Here is a 24,141-nt window from a genome sequence, read left to right as displayed (position 1 = left end):
AGACCAACAGCAAATCTGCATGAATATAAATGTAAAATGCAGAGGAAAGAGGCAAAATAGATATCACATTCAGAGGTGACCACTGGCCACTTCTCCTTACATAAATACCATACTTGGCTATAAATGATTAAAGTAGAACATGAAACAGAGAGGTGATGTTCACCTCTGAAAACATGACACTTCTCTTTTATATAAGCATATGAAAACCAAGGCGTAGAATGATTGCATGACTTGTATCCTGGAGGATCCAGAGCAATACACCTTACTTTCAAGACCAAAGAACACCCTTCTGCTGGGGAAAGTTCATTATTACCCTTTCTAAGTTATTAACAAGCTAAAGTTGATGTCATTGACTTTTCTTACTCCAAAGAGAGCGATCTCTCCCATCTCATAAATAACTTCTCTGATAACCTTTCCATTGTTTTAAATCCAATCATTCCATTATTGAATAAGGTTTAAAAAAATAGCAGTCTTCTTTTGGCAACTATTTTTCAAACCCAGACTGAATTTTCTATGAGTTTTAGGCTACTTTAAACTTTCAGGATGATTCAAGGAAGAGGAAGAAAGACATAAGTTTAAAAAGAAGAAGGAAAACAATAAAGGAATAAAAGAAAGAGTGGGAAGCATCATTAAAACAAGAAATAAAAGTATTAAGAAAATAAATGAATAATTTATCTTTTTAGTACGGGTAGAAGAAAAGAGAGCGAGCTATGTCATGTATCATTTTCTGGTCCATGATCTGGGTGAGAGTATTACCTAAGCTCCCTGAGTAATCAGTGTTACAAATGATCTCACTTCTATTTCCATATAGAAGACACACCATTCTTGACAAACTAGGTATGGAGATACTGCTCACTCCTTCAGCATTTGGACAAATAAAAAGAGAGGAAAAACAGGAAGCTTTTCAGCTCACCAGGAATTTTCACAGATGGTCTTGGTCTGATTTGTTGCCCCAAACAAGACATAAGCACATTCCAGAAAGACAGCAGCAAAGAGCTAGAAAAGGAAGTCTTTATAGAGAGATTCTTTCAATGGAAAAGAATTTCTCCCTGACAATGATCTTCATAAGAGGTTAATATGCTTAAGCATATTGAGAATTCATTAAATATCTATTACATGTAGTACAGAAGCCTGAGCCCTGTTGTGCTTATGATCAATTTTTCTTAACCAAAAGCTTAAGAAAAATTGGTTTTCATAGTGAGTTTGTGGGTAACAAAGCTAGTCATAGCCTAGTGGTTGTTTGGAAGCTCAGAACTCATTTTTGAAATCAATTGTTTTAATTCTCCAGTTTTTAGTAATGCTTTTCTGTAGCCTTTTCTGAACCTGATTCTAAATGCCTTATTCCTTTGTTCCATTGTTTTGTCTCACCTTGATTGTTTTTTATCTTTTGGCACCAATGTATTTATTGGAAGTCACTTCAAATGCTACTGGAAAAGTAAAGAGTGAGCAAATGGTCTGCTGTAAAACATTAACTATTTTTAAAGAACTTGCAATCTAATAAAGAGATAAGGTTGAAAAGCATTATTGAAATGTGAAGCAATCTGTGGAAGCCATAGAAAGAGGTCCTAAATAAATGTGGCTTAAAAAATAATGAGGTCACATCCAGGTAGGAGACCACTTTTGGAGACATCAAACAAGATGAACATGGAAAGACATGAAAATCTAACATATCATATTGGGAGATTTGGAAGAAGAAAGCTCAGAGCAGGTTTACACCATATTACCTTCAGATACTGTTTGCTGGATGCCTAAGAGGATGAAGAAGACAGGGCTGGAAAGACAGCTTGGAGTCAATGCAAGAGGAAAATTGTAAATCTCAAAACAACCTTGAGTAGGTTGTTTTCCAATAACTTTTTGAACAGAAAAGTAATATAATCAAGGTGATCTAAGAGGTCACATAATTACAGATAAGGAAATTGGGGGCAACAGGAACAAGTGTTAAGCAATGTTTTAACAGACAAAAAGACGCCTTTCAGAATGTCGGAGGTGGAGACACCCTGCTTGCCTCATCTCTACAAAGACTGCATAGATCATAGATACAGGGGGTTTTAAAGGAGGAAACAAAATAAGGGAGAGGCATTCTGGTTATACTTCCAGTAGAATGCAAGTCGAACCTCAATGCAGGCTGCTTTCTGCTGTTCTTGCCCCCATCAGCAATCAAGAGATGAAGCTGAAGGTTCCAGTGGGCAGTCACACTCTCTGACCCTACAACAAGCCACTAGAGGGGGAGGGTAAGTGAGGTGAAGGTGACAGAAGCAGCCACCATGCCCTTGCCTTTGTCTCTTGGAGCTATCCCAGCCTAGTGAAGAAATCTGGGTTTAGCTCCTGTCTGCCTATGCAATGTCCAGCTGCCGACCAGAATCACCTCTGATGTCACAACAGATGAATCAGGCTTTGGCATTATCCCCCAATACCCTGAGAAGTTGGTGATGGAGGAAAAATGGACTTCTTTTTCAATTAATGCTGTGGTGACTTAAGTACAACACATGAAGAATCCCAGAAAAGCAGCATCTTTGGAGTCAGCGGTGAATCAGAGGTTTTCCGCCCCTCTCGACGAGTGCCTTCTATGAAAAAGAGTTTAACTCTGGCTGGAGTTTGTTCCCTACTGTTTTCCCGCACCCCTCGACCTTCCCTGCTCTTTTTCCGCAGGCACCGCATGGCCTGTGAAATTTGCTGGTATGTACACACGGTGTCCAATCTCGTTGCTCCGAGCGATGACTCCTAGGAACTTTCCAAGGACCAGGGCAATGCAGGTTCTGACACGCGAGGGAGGGGGGTAGGGGGAAGATGGACCGGGGAGCTGAAGGGAAGGAGAGAGAGAGGGGAGATATGTGTCGAGGGGGCCCGGGGCAGCAGTAGCCAAGCTAGGGCGGAGCAGGGGGTTTATCTCAGCAACCTGATCAGTGTGTCGGCCTTTCCCCGGCTTCAGCCCTCCGTTGGTGCTGCTGGAGCTAGGAAGACTGCTAGACATCCTCTAGGGCGTTCTCCCTGACTCACTTGGTTGAGTTTTTAACCATTCTTTTCTGAATCAGCAAGAGTTTGCTAGTCCAAATCTGAGGCTGCCATCTTGTAGCTTCTCCTGTCTCTAAAACCGGTGCCCCGGCTCAGGCCCCAGGTGACCGAAGTTTTCCAGGCTACGCGGCGCGGGGCTCAGCCTCAGCGAAGCAGAGCGCAGGGAAGCAGAGCGCACGAAAGCGTGCGCCACCTCCGGGAGAGCTGGGCGCAGGACTGCATCCTCTCCGTGCGCTCATCGCTGCGCATCCAACAGCGCAGTCCAGCGCTGGCGTTAAGTGTGTGACGGTGAAGGTGGCTGGGCCCTGGACTTTGTGGTTTTAAAAGTTCTTGACACCTACTAGAACGTGCTAGAGGACAATTCAGCCCCTAAGGTGACCCTAGTTACCAAGAGTAGGCGCTTTTCCTGAAATTGATACAGGAAATTTGAAAAGTAGGGTTTTTGAGAACAAGACACATCAGATCTTTTTCCATTTATTTCATCCTCTTATTTTTCCTGCCCCTGAGTTTCTGGTCACGGTTGCACATTTAATGCTTTCGCAGGGAAGCACTGTCGAAGATTGAGACTGCACCTACCATCCTAAGCATCCCATAAGTAAGCACAGTTTCTTACTAGCCAAGGAGAAGGGAAAGCACTAGTTGAGTGTTCACACGAAATGCTCAAAGGTGTTCAGGACGCATGGGCAGTACGCAAGGACTCCCAAATCTTTAAAGCGACTGCTGGTTTCAGAAGGTGTTTTTCCCAAACAGAAAGAATTGGTCATTTCGCCCTATAGGAGAAAGACACCAGTATCCATTTCTTAAAGGACATTCACACATATGAAGAATTTAGGGCAAAGCAAAAAGGAGGAAGGTGAGGGAAATTCCTGATGACTTTACTAATGTTAAAATTCCATAGATTTAGCTACTCCTTTTTTTTTTTTTTCCTTTCACATCATCAATTCAGAATTCTATAAAGGAAGAGAATGACATGGTAGAAAATCATTGGCCTAGGAGAAAAGAGCCCGTAGGCGTTTAGGTGTTATATATGTGCAGCCAGAAAGCTCTGGAGCATCAGGGAGACTCCAACTTAAGGCAACAGCATGGGTGAATAAGGGCCTCTTGTGTACTGGAAAAGAGAGGCAAAGCCTGGTGCTTGAGCACTGGCCCCTAAGGCAGGCCCTACAGATCTAGAGGCAACTCAGCCTTGGCGGGAAGGGTTTAGTGTGAAACTGGGGTGGAACTGGGTTTCCAGATACATTCCCTGATACCTTACTATATGTTCTGTCAGTTTCTTTCAGGAAAATCTTCATCTTACAACTTGTAGGGCTGGTGCTAACTTACGACTTCACTAACTGTGACTTTATGGAGATTAAAAAAGAGTATTGGCGTACTATTGGTGAAGACTTGCGTACATATATGAGTGGGGTAAGTGAAGAAACTTTTCTGAAACAAATGTATTTTCATCAGAAAGGTAGACATACACACACTCTACAATTTAACTTTGTAGGAAAGAAAAATAATTTCAAAAAAAATAACGGCTCCCACATTTTGTCAAGAACTTGTACAAGTGACACTCAAATATTGGCATCTAAAATAATTATTTAGAAATTAGCACATTTTAAGCCTGCAGATGCTGATGAAGAGCAGATACTGATAGGCAGTGCATTATGCATCAAGGATGTCTATCCTCTGCTAAAGTACTGCTCCGTTTATGCTGTAAAAAGACAGCAGGAGGTAAGAGCTTAAGAAAGAGGAGTAAAAGAGAGATCATTCTCATGAGCTAAGCCCTAAGGACTGATGCTGTGCTTCAGGTCTCTCCAGTGTTTTAGATGTTTCAGGATGCAATTTATTATAGAATATGATGTACTTAGAATTTTTGTAGTAATCATTTTCCTGATTAACCTAATTTCTAGATAGAATTTGTATTCATGAACGGCTACAGTACAGATGTGGACATCCAAAGAATGGCATTATTGCTCACAAGCATAGTGCCGTGCGCAGTCGTGACTTGAGGGAAGGAAGTGGGGAGGTCTCCCTCTGAGACCTGAACCTTTTGGTGTGGTTTCAAACACTAGCCAGCACTATCTGAAGACAAGTTCACTGCCTTGTCGATGATGTAGGAAACAGGTATCTGACTGTAAACTGTTTTCAGAGCACCTTTAAAGCCTGGGAACAAAGGGTGGGGGAATGATTTTCCTTGTAGACTTGAAAGTCTTGACCCTCCTTGTCACATTTTTCTTTCTTCCAGACCAAAAGTACCGAGTTCAACACCACCATCTTTTGTAACAATCGGGTGAGTAGAGAGGTCAGTGCTGCTGGCTTTCTCCAGGGAGGCGCTAGGCATTTTGGAGACGGAGTAGTCTGCGGTGTGCAGAACCCCGGGAGGTGCCTAGGCTCCCGGACAACGCCGGCGGGGATAGGGGACAACTGGGCTGCCAGCCCTGGGCTGCGCCTAGCTTGGGGCAACACTTCTGTTCCAATTTAGGGAGAGGAAGTCTCTATCCGGAGGAAAGGCAAATCGGGAACTGGGACCAGGAAATCTTGTCGGGGGCACCACCTACTGGGGTCCCAGCCTTCACGCTCGGGCGCAGGCTTTTGGCTTCCTCGGCGGCCTGGAGACTTGGGCGGAGCGAGCGTGGGTGACTGTCCTTTCGCAACAGGCGCCCTCTGCCACCCTCGCCACGCCCCTGCTCCCCAGCGGTTGGTTCTTCCTTGCTCTTCTCAATCGCCCTTACTCTTGTTTGTGGGGTTCTCCGCTCCTCCCCAACCTTCCTCGCCTCCCCTTTCACTCAGTTCTCACCAACGCTCTCTCTCGCTCTTTTTTTTGTTCTTTCTGGTGTTTTCGCCTTTTCTCTTAAACTTCGCCGTCGATGAGCAGTCACACTGCCTTACTGAAATCCAGCGCCTGACCTTCAATCCCACCCTCGGCTGCGCGTCGCTGGCCAAGGAACTGTTCGCTGTGAGAACTAACGCTACCCTCGCTCTCTGGTGCCCAGGCTATTCGGAAACTCAGGTAAGCCTGAAGCCTCAGACGCTCGCTTTATACCTTGGGGATAACCTTGAATTAAACTGGGGCTTTCGTGTAGAAGCCGTTCTCCGACTTTTATCTAGGTTTCATCTTTTCAAGAGCAAACGAGCAGAGTAAAAGCGGTAGGATGTCAGTTAGTCCCACGTTGATACCTTGACTTAAACCCATCTATTTCTAGGGTTCTGAGTCCGTTTTGGCTGAATTACGGTCCTAAACCTTAGGGCAATGTTTCAAGGTATGATGAGTGAGCCTCCTATATCAGGATGTTTTGATTGCTGCAGCTTAGGGATATAGCTATTAAAAATGCCAGTTCTCAGGGACTCAGCCCAGACATTCAACATCAAAATCTCAGGTTATGGGGTTCTGTAAGAGATTTTTGTCCAGTCCAAAGTTTGAGCAACACCGCTTGTTCTTATCACTTAGTTATTGTGAGCTTCTTTGTTAAAATGTTGCATTATACATAAAATCTCTATCCTACGTTTACTTAATTGCTTGTATGGGTGCTATTGCTGTCTCTTTACATGTTTTTACAGATGTAGTTATTTGCATTTGAATGCATGTGTAGCATTAAATATGGAGATAGTGTAGCGGAAAGTTAGGCGTGGGAACTCTGGAGACAGTCTGCCTGAGATTGAATCCTTGCCCCATAACTTCTGTAAAGACTTGGATCAATTACTTAGCCTCTGTGTACTGTAGCTTCATGGGTGAAGTAAATGTCTTATCAGTCTTATCCAGGTTGTTTATGAGGATTAAATTAGTCAATACATGTAAATGTAGTTGGAACAGTGCCTGGCACATAGTAGGCACTCAATAAATATTTATTTCAGTCAGCAAGTAAAGTAGAGAATTTATCTTCATCATGACAACTTTAAGAAAGAGAGAGACAAGTGCAGATATGTATGATTGCTCCTTATTAACCTAGTGAACTTTATACATCTGCAATCTAAGTAGATGGACAAGACTGTCACTTTTTAGAGGTTGAGGATTGAAGTCATAGGGCTGCTCTGGATTGAGCTTGAATTAGAAATTCAATACCAGACAGCCATATGAGAAACCTATTTGACTCCATGCCTTCTTATGAAGGAGGCCCTGGCAAATCTACAGATGGCCACAATAAAATTCCTTCAAATAAGAGCACAAACAAAAAGTTACGTCAAGTTTTTGGACAGCATGTGAGAAAGGGAGAGTTTGGAGAAATTTACTTCAGTCACCTCCCAAGCCCAAATGGGGAGTCTAAGACTAATAATAGTTATGACTTTGCATATTTTAAACTGTAAGATTTGTGCTTAGTAACCCCGTGACTTTATTAATCTGCATACCGTGTGTCTAGGAGCCCCAGTGCACTACTCAAAGGTAATTCAGATAAAGACATACACTGGAATCCTCTTTAAAATAAGCCCTCAGAGGTCTGCGGCACATCTAGATGTTGGGGCAGGGAAGGAGGAAGGATGGGGAGGAGGAGCATGCATTTTGGGTCCAAAAACTAGACTATGTCTACTGAATTATGTCTATAAAGAGGTATAAGATAGTTCTTGCCCATGAGGAACTTGTGATCTTGTCAGGGAGATCTTGAAATCAGCAATTCATTCATTTACTTAATCATTCAACAAATATTCAGTGTTTCCTATGATTAAGACAATGTCCTCAGTGCTATGGGGAATACCTGTGATGCAATGTTAAGGAAAGCATGTGAGAGCCAAGTTAAATGACACACACTCTTAAGCACTAGAAGAGTTTCCAAAAGCAAGGTGTGAGCTATTAGCAGAGGCTTTTTGAAGGAGGTGGTGCTTGTCCTTGAAGCAAGAGTGCGTGGATGGAGAAATAGGAAGGCATGCCCCTGGAGAAGGCACATACTAGCACATAGTAAGCAGGTGCTTTGGAAACACATTGAAAGGTGGATTTGCATGGAGTAGGCAACATAACCTGCACACAACAGTTACTAAAGATAGTGAAAAGTAATTTTGACTATTGATTCTCACATTCTACAGATAAATGATACTCAGGCAATGAAGAAGAGGAAAAAAAGAAAAGTCACAACCAATAAGTGTCTGGAACAAGTCTCACAGTTACAAGGATTGTGGCGTCGCTTCATTCGAACTTTAAGGAAATGACAGTAAACCATCTTTATTATGGTCATGTTTCACAGCACCAAAATAAATCATCTTTATTAAGTAGATGAAACATTAACTGTGACAAAGAAGACCACAAATAGTTATCTTTTAATTACAGAAGAATTTCTTAACTTATTTTTGTAAGTTGTTATTGTTTAATGTAAGTTTATAATGCAGGGGAAATACTACTCCTCAAATATTGAGGGAAGCTTCCATAACATTGATGACTGGCTTCGTGGCAGAAATTCGCAGCTGTAATTGTATAAGCATTACTCAAAAGGAAAATCCAAAAGTGTATTAGGGCTTCATTCCCTGAAAAAGGAAAAATATTTAACTCAACGATAGCACCTAAATTTATGTTTAAAAGGCAGACATTCCTTCTGCATGTAATGACACTAATTGTGTTAAACTAAAAATTTACAAGAGAAGAAAATAAATGCACATGGGGTTTCACAAATAGTTGTAAATATAATGAAGTAATTTAAAATAATTTTCAAGCAAAATACTGTGAAAGTATTCTAAGCCAAGTTTTAAATATTGTCTAGCAGACAAGAGTGGTATATGCAAGTAGATCCTGAGAAGTATTTTTGTTACAAACTGTGTGTGTGTATATATGTACACACACACACATTATATATAAATTTATATATATGTATTATAAAATGTACTTTAATTTATTTTGTGAACACTTTTGAAAATGTACATGTTTCTTTGTGATTGACACTATATATTTCTTAATAAAATAATTCTCAAATTCGTTTCTTGTGAATCATCTTTCAAATCTAGTTCGTAGACAATTTACACACATACTTTTCTAAGGGACATTATCTTTCTTCAAGTTTTTACCTCCACTCATCCTTGGAGCCCATTGACTCCTCCCCTTTATAGCTGTTGGCTCTGCTTATAGGAAAGAATATTTGGAGATAGGCAGCTCAGGATGCATTGCAATCATCCTTTTCTTAAATTTTGTCACTGGTCTTTTTCTATTTTCTCTCCTCTTGAACCTTCCACACACCCAGAAGAAACAAAGTAGGCAAAAGTGAACAGGGGATATCAAATCTATTCTTGAATTTTTGCAGCAAGCTAGAGCCACAGGCACCCTCTCACTCACCTTCCACTCAGAATCCTCCAAATACCAATAGGAAGGGCGACCCTGGTCATAGAACCTAAGCCAAAATAGAGCACATGGGAATGCACTGATTTTTCCTAGGAGTAGACATGCTCTTCTAATCACTCCCTTGAGGTTAGTTGGGGCTAAACCATGACAGAAGAGGGGAAGCTCATTATCCTTAAATCCATCTTACCTGCCAACAGGTAAGAGGAAGCTTACATTATATGTCCTTATAAGCATTTAAAGAGTACTTACTGTGGAACAAGACTTCAGCCAAGCAATGGGAACAGAAAAGTAAGTAAGACTCAGCCTTTGTCCAGAGAAGCTCAGGGTGTGGCTGAATAGGCAGTTTCTTTTGTCTTGAGGAAAATTGGGACATGCCTGCTTTCCAAAAATCTTCCTCTGAAGACCTGATCCAAGTCCTTAAATGTCATTATAAGTGAAATTCCTTTAAGTCTATTAACTCCATTTTAGTAAGGATTCACTGACTAGTTTTTATTGAACTGTGAAAAGAAATACACTCACAATTTTTCACAAAGTTTTGGGCCCAATTTCCCCAAAAGAATTGAGGATTAGGGAGAAAGGAGGCAGCACAAAGTCATCCCATTAAGTGCAGTTTCTTTGAATCTTCTGCTTTATCTTAAAAATGTAGTGTAATTTATATATTTTGTTTTTCTATGTATTCCATATCTGTCCTAATATAAAAGAAATCATTTAAATTACACAGTCAAAAATAATGGGTAAGAGGATGCATCATATTAATTTAGTAAGAACTTTCCAAATGTTGCCACAATATGGATCATACATCTCTGGTTTTTCAAATGTATTGAGGCTTTCTTGGTGGACTAGTATATGGCCAGTTATATCAATGTTTCATGGTCGAAAAAAAAAGTTTCAAATTGTGATTTAAGCATATAAAGTTGGATATATACCTATTCAGACTACATTGTTAGTTACGCTATTTATATTATCTATATTCTCACTTTTGTCTCCTTCATTCAGAGGCTAAGAAAGCTGTATGAAAGTCTACTTCTGTTATAATTCTTCCCTTCTTTGTATCCATACAGTTTTGCTTTCTTGTTGCTGATACTATTTTTATCCAATGCCTAAAAAATTACTGAAGCCATTTATTGATAATTGTACCCTTACATTACAACATTTCCACATTTTGTTTGCCAAGTAATTTGTGCCCACTGTTACACTCTTTCTAGGTCTCTTTGTTTTTGATATTTCTTATACATAGAGTGTCATTTTGATGTGTGGAGGTGGGGAGCAAGAGGTTTGTAGGAGAGGGGGTAAGTGAATTCCAAACTGAGGCATCCTCACTTTTAGTGCTGTTGCTGCATTTTTTTCTATTTTCTGTTTTCATAGTTTAAAAAAAGTTTCCTCACTTTAAAAAAAGGTAATAGAGTGATGGTCTTCCCCTCTCATGAGATACAAACACAGAAACATGCAGTGGCAATTACAGTTAACAATTATCCTAAAACCAGCATTGAGATGAAGCCATGGATGGCAGAGAAAGATGGAAATAGGCTGACGTTGTAAATATATAATTATACATGTAGATTAATCTGTCTTGACCTCACCCTTCTTTGGATTTGCCATTCCATGAGCTAGTTAAATAAAATTTTTGTTTTTGTTTTTCTGTAATGGTGGTTATTGTTTCTTACTGTTTAATGCTACAATTTACCTGAATGCCAAGACAAAATTAATCTTGATTTAATTTGAAGTAGGAGTAAGGGATGAGCAAGATGAAGGTAAGCCCCAATATCTTAGGGAGCAAGCCTAAAATTGTGACCCGGGATGGTAGAGATACAGGAAAAGTAAACATGTAAATAGGATGCCATTATTTGGCATATTTCACGTTGTTTCCCTCTGTGACTTGAACATGTGTCCTACCCAAAATTCATGTTGAAGCTTAAATCCCCACTGTATTTGGGGAAGTGATTATATCCGGAGGGCTCCACCCTCATAAGTGGATTAGTTCCTTATAAAAAGGCTGGAGGAAACTAGCCTAGTTTCTTCTGTTCTTCCCATCTTCTACCATGTGAGGACATAGTGTTCATCACCCTTTGCCCTTTCTGTCATTTCTCCTATGTGTTGACACCTAGCCAGTGCTATATATGAGGAACAGGCCTTCACCACACACCAAACCTGCTAGCAGCTAAATCTTGGACTACCCAGCCCCAGAACTGTGAGAAATAATTTTTGTTGTTTACAAATTCCCTAGTCTCAGGTATTTTGTTATAGCAGCACAAATGGGCTAAGAAACTTTCTATAAACAACTCTCATGTTAATAGATGATTGTCTTTCCAATTGTAGCTGAGATGCCACTCTTCGAGATGGTGCTCATAGATGCAGTCTTTTTATGCCCCGACACCCTTCCCTGTTCTACTCTCCTTTCTGCTAGCTATTCTTGTGTGGAAGAGAGTAGAGTGACAGGGCATTTCAAACTGCATTGAGGGTGAACTTAGACTGTGTTTGGAGCAGATATTATAGATATAAAGTTTATGGAATAATTCAGGGTAAATATCAAATGTATGTGGCATTTGAGGAAGATTTGGTAATAATTTAAGAGTGTAGCCCATATTTTACCTTGGTACAATATCTAGCACATAGTAGTTCTCAATACACATGCTGAGTAAAGGAATGAAGGAATTAAAGTGAATTAAAAGTTAAATACATGTTTCCCAAGAATAAACTGTTTTAAAGGCCATCATGAGTCAGAAACTGAATTGGCAGCAGCAACTAACAGATAAACTCTCTGATTCCTGTCATCTGCTTCTGTGCAAAAGGAAAAGGAAACTATCAATCAATGTTATTGTAACCTGTCATTATTCTTGACAGCTTCTTTTTAACTTTTTTTTTTTTTTTTTTTTTGAGACGGAGTTTCGCTCTTGTTACCCAGGCTGGAGTGCAATGGCACGATCTCGGCTCACCGCAACCTCCGCCTCCTGGGTTCAGGCAATTCTCCTGCCTCAGCCTCCAGAGTAGCTGCGATTACAGGCATGCGCCACCATGCCCAGCTAATTTTTGTATTTTTAGTAGAGACGGGGTTTCACCATGTTGACCAGGATGGTCTCCATCTCTTGACCTTGTGATCCACCCGCCTCAGCCTCCCAAAGTACTGGGATTACAGGCGTGAGCCACCGTGCCCGGCCCTTTCACAGCTTCTTTTAAAACAACCCTGTCCCTTCTTTTCCCCCAAAGTTGCAAAATAAAAATTAAACTTGCATTTATTCAAGCATCAGACATCCACTGAGCCTTTATTCTGTGTCATCCTTTTGCACACAACTAAGAACATGAATAATTTGGAAACCTTAAAATCACACTAGAGGATATTTGCCATTTGTGAACCTGCAGCCCAGTCCTCACTTTCTGTAATGCAGCTTTGAAACTTGTATAAAGAAAAATAAACTATATGTATATTTTTATTTTTAGATGTTAACTTTCACACATTTCTCCAAAATTCACATAGACTTTTGCTAGGTCATAATTAGAAGGCAAACAAACACTAAGTCTTACTGGCTTGCAACAACAGTTAATTCTCACTCATTACAAACCGGTAACCTCAAGTCAGCTGCAGATCTTATCGACAGACCTTCTCTTTTCAGGACCCAGACTGGAAAAGCAGCTTCTATTTGAGACATGCCTTTCTCTTTCAGCAATGGAAAAGAGCAAGAGCTTAAATTCTTCAAGCTTCTGCTGGGACTTTGTGAACATCACGTTTGCTCATATGCAATGGCCAAAGTAAGTCAAATGCTTCCTTTTCCTGCTCCACCATGAAGGATTTGCGCCCAAATCTTGGGCGAAGGACAAAGAGGGAGTTTAAATATTGGGGATGCTAAAGTACATAACTCATTACTTTGGGAGGAAACATAAAAAAGAGAACATTCCACATTTTTAGCATTTTATTACTTAAATTTAGCTTTTTTTGTTAAACAAATGTTTATTAAGCACTCTTTTTGTTCCATATACTGTTCCATGTGCCTGTTATGTATTAATGAACAAAATGAAAAAAAATTCTCTACATTTTTGGAGCTTACTCACTAAACTTTTAAAACAAAATAAGCCAAATAAATAAGTTAATGGTACAATGAGATGCTCTTTTTTCCTCTTTTTTAATTTAAATAACATTTACAAATAATTAGCAACTTGTCCACTTTTAAGTCATACGACAAACATGGCTGAAAATGTGCACTGCTATTTAGAAATCCGGGGTATAAACAAAAGTACAAGTAAGTACAACATGTCAACTAAATAACAAGCTCTCATTCTGTTAGCATCTTCTCCTTAATTATCTTAACATCCAAAGTGTTTGAGGCTCTGTGACAAGAAATGCAAAATACATCAATTTTTTTTGTTCAAGAAAAATTTTTTATTAAATATTAGATATTAAATTAGCTAACAAGATATTAAAATTAGCTAACAAGTTACTTTTGTTTCATAATAAAATAATTACATTTTAGAACTGGAAGGCACCCGAGAGATTACACTGATCTCTGTTCATTAGGTATAATAGACCCTCTTCATCCCTTTCAAGTAAAAGTATGTTTTCATTAGTCACTCTATCCAAACCTTATTAGGCTGCCAAAACACTTCCGTAAAAGAAATGAAATGGGGCCGGGCGCGGTGGCTCAAGCCTGTAATCCCAGCACTTTGGGGGGCCGAGGCGGGTGGATCACGAGGTCAAGAGATCGAGACCATCCTGGTCAACATGGTGAAACTCCGTCTCTACTAAAATACAAAAAATCAGCTGGGCATGGTGGCACGTGCCTGTAATCCCAGCTACTCAGGAGGCTGAGGCAGGAGAATTGCCAGAACCCAGGAGGCGGAGGTTGCGGTGAGCCGAGATCGCGCCATTGCACTCCAGCCTGGGTAACAAGAGCGAAACTCCGTCTCAAAAAAAAAAAAAAAAAAAAAAAAAGAAAAGAAAAGAAATGAAATGGAAACAAAACAGTAAGATAAGGGCTTATTCCATATATCGAACTTTGGTCCTGGGCTGTAAGGTCACCACTATTTTAGTTTACATGCTCAGACATTGCTCCCCAAACCTGCAACTTGATAAGGTAGCTGGCTCCTGAAGAATGAAGAATCTGACACCTACTGCACTAGAATCAGTCTTTTTCAACACCCTAAGGCACTTAGCTCTAAAGAACTGCCCAGGCTCTCCTTTGTATCCTGACGAGCTCCTCTTTAGAGCCGCTACTGTCTGCTTTTGACAGCCAACCTCAAGGAATACTGACTTAATCCAGGGGTCCCAATAACATTTAATATTTATCTTCCTTTTCCGGGAGAACTCTATATTCATCCAAGTTGCCCAAGTGAGCAGTTCCCTCCCCCAAGTAATTAGTTCTACTCCCCAGGGAGTCTGTGGGTGCATCCCTCTGTCCCCTTTGAAATGTCCATTATGGTTTTCCTCTGTAAATATGTGAATACGTATCCAAAAGATGCGAATCTTTAGAAATGTATTCATAATGCTACTATCACATGTAAAAATTAAAGATAATTCCTTAATATCACCGGATGTCCAGTGTTCAAATTTTTCCAGTCTCACGTTTTGGTACATTTTTTAATAATCATATGTTTAACTCGTTTTCATCTCCGAGACGTTGATTTCCTCGCCACTCTCCTGGGAGTCGCGCTTCCCTGCAGTCCGGTGGGAACCTGAGGCGTTTCCCTCAGCAGCAAAAGAGTCGGAAGAACAACGCGAGGCAACGTGCTGGAAACCGTAGCCTTCGGAACTGCGGTCACGCCTCCCATGCGAGCTCTGGAGGGAGCACTTTATGTGTTGCACTGAGGGTAGTCTCCGGAAACGCGATTGGCAGCGAGCGCCGGAAGCGGTCTTGGGTCTCCTGCTGTGGCCGAGGACTGCTACGCTGAAGGGGCTGGGTACGTGTTTTCCTTCACGACCGGAGCGGAGAGGAGCCGGGATCGCCGCGGCGATGGAACAGGCCTCGGAAAAGCGCACAGCCAGCGCGCTGTTTGCGGGGTTCCGGGCCTTGGGGCTTTTCAGCAACGACATTCCACACGTGGTGCGGTTCAGCGCGCTCAAGCGCCGGTTCTATGTAACAACCTGCGTAGGCAAGAGTTTCCACACTTATGACGTGAGTGACCTCTTTGGTTGGCTTCCCAGGAATCATCCCTCCCGACCCCTCACTCTGTCCTGGAGCAATCCGGTTCTCTCTTCCCGTCTACCACGGGCTTCCCTTCTTTAACCCTTCTCTGTCCTATTAATGTTTCACCATCCGATCACATAACACGTGCTGATTTAGCATTTGCAGTCCTGCTAGGGCGAGTTTCAGAGGCAGGCTGGCCAAGGGGACACTGCTAGACCACATCTCAGTTCTGTGGCAATAATATTTGTTCAGTGAATACTTACTGATCTTCCCTTGAAGGTGGAAACATGATTAAGACAAATCTCTACTTCTTGCATTCTTAATGAGAGAGAAAAACACGCACGCTATTACGTTATTGGTGACATGATCTGGCTTAGAAATTCGCACTAGGTAGAATACATTGGGATGATCAGAGAGGGTGAGATTAATTACGGTTAGGGAAAATATCTGATAGCAATCAGTTATTTTCAACTAACGCTAAGTGTCTGGCACTGTCACTCTAAGCCTTGCAGCCGTTTCTTGGCAAGGTAGATATCATTATACTGTAGCACCTTTATATGAACTATAAAGGTAAATTTCGGCCGGGCGCGGTGGCTCAGCCTGTAATCCCAGCACTTTGGGATGCCAAGGCAGGCCGATCACGAGGTCAGGATATCGAGACCATCCTGGCCAACAGGGTGAAACACCGTCTCTACTAAAAATACAAAAATTAACTGGGCTTGGTGGCGCGCGCCTGTAGTAGTCCCAGCTACTTGGGAGGCTGAGGCAGTAGAATTGCTTGAACCCATGAGGCAGAGGTTGCAGTGAGCAGAGATCGGGCCACTGCACTCCAGCCTGGCGACAGAGCGAGACTCGTTTCAAAAAAAAAAAAAAAAAAAAAAAAACAGAAGTAAATTTCAGAAAAATTGTTACTTGTCAATGATGATTTTTTTTGCCTTTAAGAGCTTATCAATCATTGTAATAGTGTCTCTTGTTTACTAATTTCTTTTTTCTTCTCCAAAACAATGTAAGCTCTGTGAGAGCCCGAACCTTGGTGATGAGAATGGTAATAGTGTTAAGTACTTTCTTTTATGGAAAACATGTTGTAGAGTTGTCTCTTTCGGAGGATTGTGACTATCAAATGGATTATTAGCAAGAAAAGCTGGGAGTTGGGAACCAGTTGAGTTAGTGGAAGAGGAAAGTGAGGGCTTAACTGAGGTCAAGAGCAGTTGGGTTTCTCAGTCTGGGTTGGTAAGGGAGACAGGGTGGGTTAGAAGCATACCATTAATCCTGTGAGAGCAGTATTATCATTCTCTGCACTTGGTCCTTGCTTGCTAACTTTTGCTGATTATGTTTTCTTCTTGGAAATGTATTTTTTCTAAGTTTCTCTCAAAGAGCTTTTAAAATCTTGTCTTTGGTACAGTGTCTTTGCTGACACTGTGTTACACACAAACACATGTGTTTTTCCCTTTATTCTACTTCCAAAGAAACCCTTTGGTTAGGAGAGTTACATATTTGCACATTTTACAAAGTTAGCAATTTACTTACAGTGCATTGACATTTAGTCACAATAAAGATGGCTTTTAAGGTCTCCTCTAGTTCTAACACTGATGATACATTCGTAACATCATGGCATGCAAATGCTCTTTACCCAGACTGTACACTGCTCAGACTAGCCAACGCATTGGGCTATGACCTCTGAAACTGAAAATACTTGGGAGTGAAAAAAACAAAACAAAACAATGGTACTAATGAACCTAAGTCACTAATTGGGTCTACAAGTGCTCTGTCCCATGACTGTGGCTATATAAGCTGTCCTCAGTCAGACTTCCTACAGTCCCACAGAGTAGCTGCTTCTACAGGGGAAACTAGACAAGTTGTGAATAGGTGGTGGTAGTGATGGTAGCAGCTATGATGTATTGAGCAATTACTATATGACTGACCCATTCTGTTTTACACAAATTTACTCATTGAATCCTTTTAACAGTCCCATAAAGTAAATAAATTCCTGTTTTACAGATGAAAAATTTGAGGCACAGGGAGCTTATTTTTCTAGGGTCATACAATTGGATCAGTAGCCTTGACTGAGTCAGCAAATTAGAGTCTGCAAGCCACTCTAGCCCACTGCTTGTTTTTGTATGACCCAGGAGTTCTGAATGATTTTGACGTGTTTAAATGTTAGCAGGGTCAGGCTGGGGGTGAGGAGAAGGATATTTCATGACATGCAAACTTTGTGAAAATCAAATGTCAGTATGTATGGATAAAAGTTTAATACACCCATGCACATTATTTATGTATTGTGTATGGCTGTTTTCATGCTACAGTGGCAGAAGTGAGTAGTTGCAACAGACCACATGCATGGCCTGCAAAGCCTAAAATATTTAATACTTGGCTCATTATAGAAAACTTATGCCTACCCTTTCCATCACCACTCCTGGTGAAATATAGTTGAAAATCTAAACTTTTCTAATGATAAAAATTAGGATCAGTAAGTGTCTTTCTTATGAAGGACAGCATAGCAAATATACTTAATGAGGTTGTATCTTTATCTTCAGGTGTTAGGTTATTATGATTGTGTTTGTTAATGAAAATTTAACCTTTTTTTTTTTTAAACAGGTTCAGAAACTGAGTCTGGTTGCAGTAAGTAAGTATAGACTTTATTCTGAATTTATGCATATCTAAAAATTTTTTTTATTTTGACGTAAATTTGAGATTTACAGAACATATAAGCAAGCCAGGGTAACATGTATATCTGATAAACTTACATATCAGAAACAAAAAAGGATACCAGGATAGAATCATGTTTTGCTTTCAGTTGTTACATGTCTTTTATCTTTTTTAATCTGAAACTGTTCTTTAGACTTTCTTTGTGGTTCATCATATTGACGCATTGACATTTTTGAAGAGTACAGGCTCATTTAGAATGTCCTTCAGTTTGAGATTTTTTGACATTTCTTCAGGATTAGATTCAGGTTGTACCCTTTGGCAGGAATCACAGTGAATTGTATCGGAAGGCACATGCTGTTGGTTAGTTCTATTCATGGCAGTCATTGGTTAGGAGGCTCCATTTTAAAGTTAATGTTTTGGCCTTGGTTATCAATAAGTATCCTTTGGTAATATGCACTGGGACTATGTAAATATCCTACTACTCTTCAAAGTTATCATCTCTGCTTTTAGCATTTTATGATGATACTTAACAGTTATTAGTATGATGGTTGCCAAATACATGTTGATTATCCTTAATCTAAAAACTTGAAACCCAAAATGCTCCAAAGTCTGAAACTTTTTGAAAACTAACATGATGTTCAAAGGGAAATGTTCATTGGAACATTTCTGATTTCAGATTTTCAGATTAATAATGTTCACCTGGTCATGCAAATAGTCCAAAATCCAAAACACTCTGAAATCTGAAACCCTTCTGATCTCAAGTATTTCAGATAAAGCATTGTTGGCCTGAAGTGATTTTCTTTTGCCATTATTCCTTCTGTAAGGAAAAGTTTTCCCTTTTCTCACATTCCGGTATGTTTTTTCAGTGGAAGAGTTTTGTTTTGTTTTGATTTTGAGATGGAGTTTAGCTCTTCTGGCCCAGGTGGGAGTGTAGTGGCATGATCTTGGCTCACCACGACCTCCACCTCCCAAGTTTAAGTGATTCTCCTGCCTCGGCCTCCTGAGTAGCTGGGATTACAGGCATGCGCCTCTATGCCCAGCTAATTTTGTATTTTTAGTAGAGATGGGGATTCTCCATGCTGGTCAGGCTGGTCTCGAAATCCTGACCTCAGGTGGTCTGCCCATCTCAACCTCCCAGAGTACTGGGATTACAGGCTTGAGCCATCACACTGGCTTTTTTTTGTTTTTTTTTTTTTTTGTTTTGTTTTTTTTATTTAACTATCTAATAGGATAAAGGATTTCTCAGGGCCAAGAGATATTAACTTTACCATTAAATATGGTCCTTGTGAGAGAAACAGAAAAGACCTACAAGGACTGTAATGTGTATGTCTATTAAACTTATATTTTAATAATAGATTGGAAGGCAGAAGAAAGGCATTGGAACTTAAATTGAATACAAAAGTGAATGATAAACCTATAGAAACAGGATTATGCAAACAAATCCTAATAATGGAATTTACAGCATGAAAAATACAACAATCCTCTGTCTTCTAAACCTCACGCCTCAAAAAGAGGAAATGAAAAGGTCAGTATGACCAAGATAATGAGAGAAGAATCACATGTCACGTGAGAAGTGCTCGACTGATAGGCATATTTACCTGGTGAAGACTAGAAACAATATTGTCTTTAAATGTTTTAGGAGTGGACATATAGAATACCATATGGAATATTTTTGGATTGGTCCAAAGGGTAGAGTTAGAGATCCAGGTTTTGAGTTACTTTTAAAATTTTTCTGGAGTTATTAGTGAACTTGATGTTCCAGAAGATAATCACATGTTCACATGGGCCAAGCATGGTGGTTCATGCCTGTAATCCCAGCACTTTGGAAGGCCAAGGCGGGCAGATCACCTGAGGTCAGGAGTTCAAGACCAGCCTGTCTAACATGGCAAAACCCTGCTTCTACTAAAAATGCAAAAATTAGCCGACCGTGGTGGTACACACTGGTAATCCTAGCTACTTGAGAGGCTGAGGCAGGAGAATCACTTGAACTCAGGAGGCAGATGTTGGAGCGTGCCTAGATTGCACAACTGCACTCCAGCCTGGGTGGCACAACGAGACATCTCTCAAAAAAAAAGAAAAAACAGGTGTTCACATGAAGACTGGATGACTGTCTGTCAGAGCTTTATGTATCAAATGACAGTTTTTTTCCAAATAACCTCAAAAAGCTTCTTTTCATTTCTCTAAGATTATGTTTTTATTTCTGCAAATCCTAGACCTTTGTTCTCTTAGGGAAGAACAAGGTGATTTCCTATCCTTAGTTTCATAGTTACTTCTAGATAGATAAAATATTTTAGTCAACATTTTATACTCTGATTCTCAACTTTGATCTTTATAAATACTTTTAACTTATAGCCATGAAAAATGTTATATGTATACTTGAGGTTTCTCTTTAACATCTTAAAAATTCTTGTTTCTTTCATTTTGTATTTTCTCCTAGGTAATTCTGTTCCACAGGATATCTGCTGCATGGCAGCTGATGGCAGATTAGTCTTTGCTGCGTATGGAAATGTTTTCTCTGCATTTGCCCGTAATAAAGAGGTTTGTATCACTAAACTTAACTTGTTTGTCTTTTGCAGTCAGTAGTTATTTGTTATGATAGTGAAGGGCACACTCTGGAAATATACAGTATTCTTTTATTTCTAATGTATATTCAGTTTTCTGGAGGAAGATAAATTTTCAGAAAAGGCTTACTTAAAACTGGTGCTTTACTCAGTTTCTTTGTCAGAGATGAGTATCAGAATTACTTGGACACCTTCTTTAAAATTTTTTATGCCCAGTCCCCATCTCAAGGGTTTTTTGTTCTGTGTATTTGTTGAGATAGGACATAATGTGTATTATTAAGTGTTTTTTTTTTTTTTTTTAATGCTTTCCTGGGAATATTTTACTAGCACTTTATGTGGATTGGTTATTCACTATGCATAACTTAGCTCATAACTCTTTTTCTAAAAACCAGATGCTTGTTCCCTATTTAGAGAATGCTACATTCTGTGTTTTCTCCACTGCTAAGAAAAGAGCTTTTTGGGTCTAAATCTACCAGTTTTCTGAATTTGTCCTGGAACAACTAGCTCGAGAGATGACCTGGCTTTAATGGTCTAGAATGAAAGGAAAAGTAGGAATGGGGATACAAAGAAACCCAAACGATAATATCACTGTACTTGTCAGGGACTTGGAGTGAGGTGGTTCTCACAGTCTTTTATCATCACTGTCTGTGGCAGAGGAAGGTAACTTACCTGTGGAGTTCTTTTAATAGAAGGTGTTCAGATTTGTAGACTTGGGAAAAATGTTCATTTTTGTATTGTTTATAGTTTTCTCAGGGAGATATATGTGATTCACATGAGGAGACTTTATCTTATATGTATATCCTATATGTGGTTCAAATGCAGAGACTTTAATAAAGGACCTATATGCACAGGTATGGTCAGGGTTAGTGGAACAAAGTAGGGGTGGGGAGGCATCAGACACTATCAACTGTAGGAAGTTGTTACCACCCCTAATGCCAAAGTGCCACAGAGAAGAAACAGTTTTATTGGAATCTGGTGAGGACTGAAACCATGGAGAAAGGGCTATACTTTTGGAAGGATCAGCTACGATAAGGGACTCTGTTAAAGCAGAGAGGTATGGGGAAGAAGACCCTGAATCCCCCTTTCGTAACTCATCTGACGGCCAGTTGATTATGGAGTATATAGAGATCAGCCTTCTGGAACATACCATCTCACTAGGATATATGTAGTTGCACTGATTGAATTGGGTGAGGGACCTAGGTCTGTATGCATGCCTCCTCTCTAACCTGAGTTGGAAGGCTGAGCCTCAGAGGTCTCATTTCTTTGTTCTTAATGAACAGTTTACCTTCTTGTTGAACTGGCTGAGGGAGCAGATGAACACGCCTGGTTCCTTGATATTTATGTGTTCATCCTAACCTTGAATAATCAAGAGTTGGGCAACATTTCTTAACAGAAGCATCTCAGGATTGGCATGTTTTTGGGATAATATGAACAATATGACATAATGACTGAGTAATATGAAATTCTTTTAAACTTTGATGTTATAGATAGTGTATACCTTTAAGGGTCATAAGGCAGAAATCCATCTCTTGCAACCCTTTGGAGACCACATTATCTCTGTTGATACTGACAGCATTCTTATTATTTGGCACATATATTCAGAAGGTAAGAGTTAACAATTTGTTTGCTTTATCTTAGGGTAGTATGTGTTTAGTTAACATTTAAAATCTGTGTCAATATCTGTGCCAGAGGTTTGGCCTGTAAATAGTAAAAAAATAAAAATAAAAATCTTTAACATGTATAAGAAAAAAAGTTCTAGGTAAGAAAGAGATAAACAACTTTAGCAAGTTAAGTACTTATAAATTGTTGGATGTGCTTACCTCAACGAATATATTTTCCATTGCTATTTTGTTATAATATATTATTACAAAATGATTTGTTATATTGTTTTCCCTATGGAGTGAATATTGATGTATTTTCATACCTGAATAATTCTTGGTTTGTATTTCAACTTTTAGTAAAGGAGACTTTAATAGTAAACTTGATCTTATAATCAGAAAGAAAATATACATCGTTTCCTAGGGATATGAATCAGTTTCTTTCAACTGTGATAGTCTTAGACCAGGCGTCCCCAAACTACGGCCCGCGGGCTGCATGCAGCCCCCTGAGGCCATTTATCCGGCCCCTCGCCACACTTCAGGAAGGGGCACCTCTTTCATTGGTGGTCAGTGAGAGGAGCACAGTATGTGGTGGCCCTCCAGTGGTCTGAGGGACAGTGAACTGGCCCCATGTGTAAAAAGTTTGGGGACGCCTGTCTTAGACAGTGGCTACGTTTATGGGATTATGTATCTTTAAACACGAAGCATTTATTCCTAGAATATCTACACCTTTCCTCAATAAAATACCTTCTTTGATATGCAAATTTATTGGAAAATTTAGTGAAACATTGTTTTAATTCTGGAGGAACTGTAAAGTAAAAAGAAAAATTCAAACATAGAAATTTTGAATATAACAAAAGACTTCAGAGAATTTTTTGGTCTTAGAGCAAGTCACCACTGGTTATGCCACCCCACACTCCACAGGGTTGTAAGTTTTTTTCTTTTCCTTTATTAGAGGTTCCTTTGTGGAAATGTGTGACAAAACTAGTATTCTTACTAGTTTCACTGAGATGTGCCTTTTATTTTTGGCATATTTTGAGTGGCCCATCAAACTTGCCATATAGTTGGGTCTTTATTCCCTGGAAAAGCTAAGTATAAGCACTTCACTTGGAATATTCACTCCTGCTTGTGGATCAAGTTATAGAAACATTAATGCTGATCTTTTTTTAAACTTTATTATCCTTTTCTGTAAAGTAATTCAAAAGTGAATGAAACTTTTAATAGTATTTTTATTAGAAGTTGTAGAAAATTTTTCACAGTCTAAATTACATTTACAAGTTGCCCTTCATTTATTTTCTCAAGGAATGTTTATAGATTAGTATCTGATTCTGTGGTTTATTTTAGCATATGAATCTTTGATATGATAGACTTTTAAGCAATAAATATATGGTTATATAAAACATTTTAAACTATTTTATAAAAAATAATTATAACTTTCACTTTTGTAGAAGAATACCTGCAATTGACTTTTGATAAAACAGTATTTAAAATTTCTGCAATTTTGCATCCAAGTACCTACTTGAATAAAATACTTCTGGGCAGTGAACAAGGAAGCCTGCAATTGTGGAATGTAAAATCCAAGTAAGTATTTTAGTTAGAAAATAATATAGTTGGCCAGGCGCGGTGGCTCAAACTTGTAATCCCAGCACTTTGGGAGGCCGAGGTGGGTGGATCATGAGGTCAGGAGATCGAGACCATCCTGGTCAACATGGTGAAACCCCGTCTCTACTAAAAATACAAAAAATTAGCTGGGCATAGTGGTGCGTGCCTGTAATCCCAGCTACTCCGGAGGCTGAGGCAGGAGAATTGCCTGAACCCAGGAGGCGGAGGTTGCAGTGAGCCGAGATCGCGCCATTGCACTCCAGCCTGGGTAACAAGAGCGAAACTCCGTCTCAAAAAAAAAAAAAAGAAAATAATATAGTTGTCCCCTTATCATTATCTATTACTTCCTGATACATACTTAAGTCTCATTT

At 39.7% G+C, this 24,141-nt stretch overlaps 2 protein-coding genes across 2 annotated transcripts in view; both read left to right on the top strand.

The window, feature by feature from the left end:
• The first annotated feature begins 3,831 nt into the window (after positions 1-3,831).
• Positions 3,832-8,849, top strand: TSLP (thymic stromal lymphopoietin). Its single transcript, XM_003920934.3, has 5 exons — positions 3,832-3,865; positions 4,283-4,419; positions 5,243-5,287; positions 5,873-6,007; positions 8,011-8,849. The coding sequence occupies exons 1-5, from the start codon at positions 3,832-3,834 to the stop codon at positions 8,131-8,133; spliced, it is 474 nt and encodes a 157-aa protein (XP_003920983.1). The 3' UTR covers positions 8,134-8,849.
• Positions 8,850-15,067: 6,218 nt separating this feature from the next.
• WDR36 (WD repeat domain 36) overlaps positions 15,068-24,141 on the top strand; it is a 40,793-nt gene continuing 31,719 nt past the window's right edge. Inside the window, exons 1-5 of the mRNA XM_039471020.2 lie at positions 15,068-15,351; positions 17,959-17,986; positions 20,447-20,547; positions 22,058-22,175; positions 23,617-23,749. Of these exons, the coding sequence (XP_039326954.2) occupies positions 15,190-15,351; positions 17,959-17,986; positions 20,447-20,547; positions 22,058-22,175; positions 23,617-23,749 (542 nt within the window). The 5' untranslated portion in view covers positions 15,068-15,189. The remainder of the gene's footprint in view (positions 15,352-17,958; positions 17,987-20,446; positions 20,548-22,057; positions 22,176-23,616; positions 23,750-24,141) is intronic.

The sequence above is a fragment of the Saimiri boliviensis genome, chromosome 1, assembly GCF_048565385.1.
Source record: "Saimiri boliviensis isolate mSaiBol1 chromosome 1, mSaiBol1.pri, whole genome shotgun sequence".
NCBI lineage: Eukaryota > Metazoa > Chordata > Mammalia > Primates > Cebidae > Saimiri > Saimiri boliviensis.
This window is presented reverse-complemented; position numbering and strand designations above follow the sequence as displayed.